Here is a 3,781-nt window from a genome sequence, read left to right on the forward strand (position 1 = left end):
AATATTAATAGAAGATGCATGTGTTAACTATTCATTATTGTAATACCGTATGATAGGCCATTCACCTGAAGTAAGCAAATGAGAGAATAGAATACTGTACATGCGCCACACAAAACCATATCTTTGTAGCCTACAGTCACTGCTCTAGTAAATGATTGTAGTGGGGAAAATACATTATCAGGGTTTTTTTTGTCTTTGTACCTTGTAATGATGATCTTCAATGCGTCAAAATAGTATTTTTGTATTTAGTTATTATCATTATTATAATTAAGTGTTTTTGTATAGTTGACAGTAGTAAACAACGCAGTTTAGTTTACCTCTCCTGTGTCTGTGTTTTTTTGTGTGCGTGTGTGCGAGAGAGAGTGAACAGCAGATCCAGATCAACGCCCGCCCTCCTCTTCCATTGGTTCCCCACAGCCGCCCCGCCTCCAAATACAAGACTGGTGGCCTCTGATACCCGACCAGTTTAATAACGCATGAACTGTAGCAGCAGCCGCCAAGAGGAGACAGAACGTAAGAGAACTGGTGCCGCTACCGAGTCCGGGGACAAGCCGCTGTCGATGCTCCCCAAAGATCTTTAGAGAGAAGAGAAGCCGAGGCACAGACAGGAGTGGACCGTCAATAAGAACCACTAGAAGGGAGATGACTTTATACCGGCAGACAGTGGCACACAGACACACCTTAATGTTGTGGGATTAATAAGTGAGAAGAAGGACAGCCCCCCTCTTTCCGCTTCCACACTAAACATTGTTACAGTGATTGTTGGAGGATCGCTGTGTTCCTGAGCTCCTGGCTCCAGAACCTCTCAGAGTGTCTTTGTCTGTGGACGAGCGCGGCGTGTTGGATGGTAAGGTTTCCAGAGGACTTGCCATTTGCCCGTGGAAAATATGGATTTGACTTTGCTATAGCCACGTTTTTTTTTAAATAGATATTTTTCATTTTTTACTTTGTGCGTGTTGTTGTGTTGATACTGTTAGATGTTGGACCCTTAAACGACCGCATACATTTTAACACTCATTGCGCGGAGTAACAACCATGAACTTTGCTGTCAGTTTGGTACACATCCTTTTGGTCGCGGTTCTTCACCTATCCACTGTAAAGGTGAGTATTGGACTTTGTTTTCTTATCGTCTAATTATTCATATTTATTATTAATTATCAGATAGGGACACCTGTTCTCGTCACAAGTGCCTTTAAAGCTCAACAGCTCTCTCTATCCTCAATTATTTTAGATTTAGTTACTGCTGTGTTCCAATTATAATTACTGTAATGTAGTACTACTAAATATATTTTGTGTCAGCCAAAAAGCTAGTCTTAGGCCTATGTCCAGCTTGCCTGCTTTGGTAAACTAGCATTATCTTTCTGTTTGTATCTCACTTTGTCGTTTTTGGTGAAAACCTTAATACATGCCCTTCTTTGCCTTTGTTTTTGCACTTAAAATCCATTCAAAACTGATTGGCTTAATAGCCAAAGAGTAAAGAGACACGCTTGACAAGTACCTGTAATGATTGTCTCTAGATTTTTGAAGACAATCATTTCATTTCGGCATGTCTTTTGTTCACCACAAAGTAGGCTACTTAGTAGAATGGAACTAAAGCCTCCGTCACTACAGCGGTGTGATGACGGTGGGAATACGTCATAAGACTTGTTAAATGAATGCTGCTAGCTGGATAACATACATGCCGAAATGGAATAGTAACTGATACTACGTGCATTAAAGCAGGACATTTCTTAATGGATTTCTGCCTGTAGTTTGAACTCTGTCTGTACAGTAAGTCCTCTGAGCATTCAGCCGCAGGGTTTAGTCCCAGATCCATGATCCGGAGTGTGTGGGAGCGGAGGCCCATGTCCTCCTGCCCTTGCGCCCTGCAGGATGCCCATCTCGTTCCCACACAGGCCGATCCGCTTTCTCACGCAATATCTCCGCCGCTTACAGCAGCCACATAAGGTGAACAGAGGTCTGCCAGAGATGCCGGTTATTTACGTCATCTTTTTACAATCAAAACAAAGGCAGGTTCCTGTTACTCCTTTCAAAATATAACTCAGTCAAGCAATTTTAAGAGCTGGAGTGACGCATTTCACTTTTTGTAGCCCACTCTCTTTTTACCCGTTGATGGAATATTGTGGAGACTCTTTGCTTTCATTTTCAAATGTGTGAATGTATGGACGCATGGTATTAAAACCAGTAGAAGGCAGACCAGACGTTTTCATATTTCAAATGATCCTTTGGTCAACATAATTTATATTAAAACGTGACAGGCTGCTGTGCTTTTATTTTGAAGGTAAATTAGCCTTGCTCCTCAGCTACGTGTTTGTAACTTGACAGGGCTGATGCCTCTGACTGCACATGTTAATAGGCAGAGACAGAATGGAGAGTAAGATCTTTACAACAATTCTGACATCAGTCTCTATAAGTATAAATTATTGCTGCATCAGACTGCTGATCTGGCTTCTTTTGATGTGGCTCAGATAAAAACCGTTACATACTTTCATGTACTGCGATGTATACGTTAACAAGACAGACATTTTTATAGATGAGAAATATTTAATATTTATGACTTGGTCTGATGTGCATCTCTTCCAGACTGCCAGCATTAACAAGGGAGTGGAGAAGAGTAAAAATGAGGGTAAGTTTTCTGTCTGTTACAGACTTCTTCCTTTCCTGTGTGTAGACCAGATGTCCATAGGGCCACCTACTGGACATGTGATGGACATTTGTATCTACTCTGCCTCAGACTGACTTTGTTTCTGTAAAAGTTTGACATAAGTAGTGGGGATTGTGTAGTGCAAGCTGAGGATTGTTTTTCTGTACACATCAGACAGGAATAAAAGTTCCCAGTGGTGAAAAGTCGGACTCTGGACTTTGGAGTCGTCATAAAAGTAGGGCAAATTTCAAAACAAGAGTTAATGTGGGAGAAAATCCATAAATCAGTCAATTTGTCAATTTGTTGTGTTTCTTTTGTGGTTGGAAGAACGCAGTCAATACATGAGCAGACAGTCAGCCTTGGTTCAATGCCATACTCCTATTTGTTTGACAGAGACATGTTGTGCTAAGGCCAAGGTTGGACCTGTTGGCTAGAGACACAGATGAGTCACTCCAAACAGCATCAGTTGTGTGGTTGTTGTTAGTGTTTGTAAAGGTGCAGGAAGTCTGCCATCTGCATGCTGCAGACCTTCATACAGACACCCTGTCGGAGATGCTCTGTAATAAAACTGGAGCGCTCCGAGCCATTGTTCATATGACTTGTTAAATTCACCTCAGCTGAGATGGAGATTCAGATTTTTTTCAACAACAGCACATCCCCAAAAAATGAACAAAACCTACAGTGTGTCTATAGTTTCACCACGGTCTGACGTCTCTACCCTGAAGATGTAAATCTTTAAAAAACAACTCACGAATACAAAGTATCATTTTTTCAAAGGCCATTTATTCTGTAAAGCAGTTGGTCATTGTATTTTTTAATAAACAATACTGAAACAGGGGGAAATCTTTCAGCAAAAGAATATTACACATTTGGTGCTCTAGTGAGGATTTGGGGAAGCAGGACAGTGTGTGTGAATTTGAGTCAACATTAACAGTTATTACAGTGTGAAAAAGTATTCTTTATTCCTTTAACCACATCTCATGGTCTTCATTATGAATGTGTTAAGTTGTCATGCAGATGGCTCATCTGTTGGTTTGGGTCTGCACATGCGGTAGCTGATCATGTCTGTTATAGCTGCTCATGTCTGTTATAGCTGCTCATGTCTGTTGTTGTAGCTGCTCATGTCTGTTGTAGCTG

At 41.1% G+C, this 3,781-nt stretch overlaps 1 protein-coding gene across 5 annotated transcripts in view; it reads left to right on the forward strand.

Annotated features, from left to right (window-relative positions):
* Nucleotides 1-515: 515 nt before the first annotated feature.
* LOC116401048 (vascular endothelial growth factor A-A-like) overlaps nt 516-3,781 on the forward strand; it is a 13,422-nt gene continuing 10,156 nt past the window's right edge. For all 5 annotated transcript variants that reach the window (XR_004213964.1, XM_031879246.1, XM_031879247.1 and 2 more), the window contains exons 1-2: nt 516-1,101; nt 2,584-2,626. Coding sequence is in view for 4 of the 5 variants with exons in the window: in XM_031879246.1 (XP_031735106.1) it covers nt 1,036-1,101; nt 2,584-2,626 (109 nt within the window). In the remaining variant the exon portion in view is untranslated. The remainder of the gene's footprint in view (nt 1,102-2,583; nt 2,627-3,781) is intronic.

The sequence above is a fragment of the Anarrhichthys ocellatus genome, unplaced genomic scaffold (genome assembly GCF_004355925.1).
Source record: "Anarrhichthys ocellatus isolate YVR2014 unplaced genomic scaffold, GSC_Weel_1.0 scaffold239, whole genome shotgun sequence".
NCBI lineage: Eukaryota > Metazoa > Chordata > Actinopteri > Perciformes > Anarhichadidae > Anarrhichthys > Anarrhichthys ocellatus.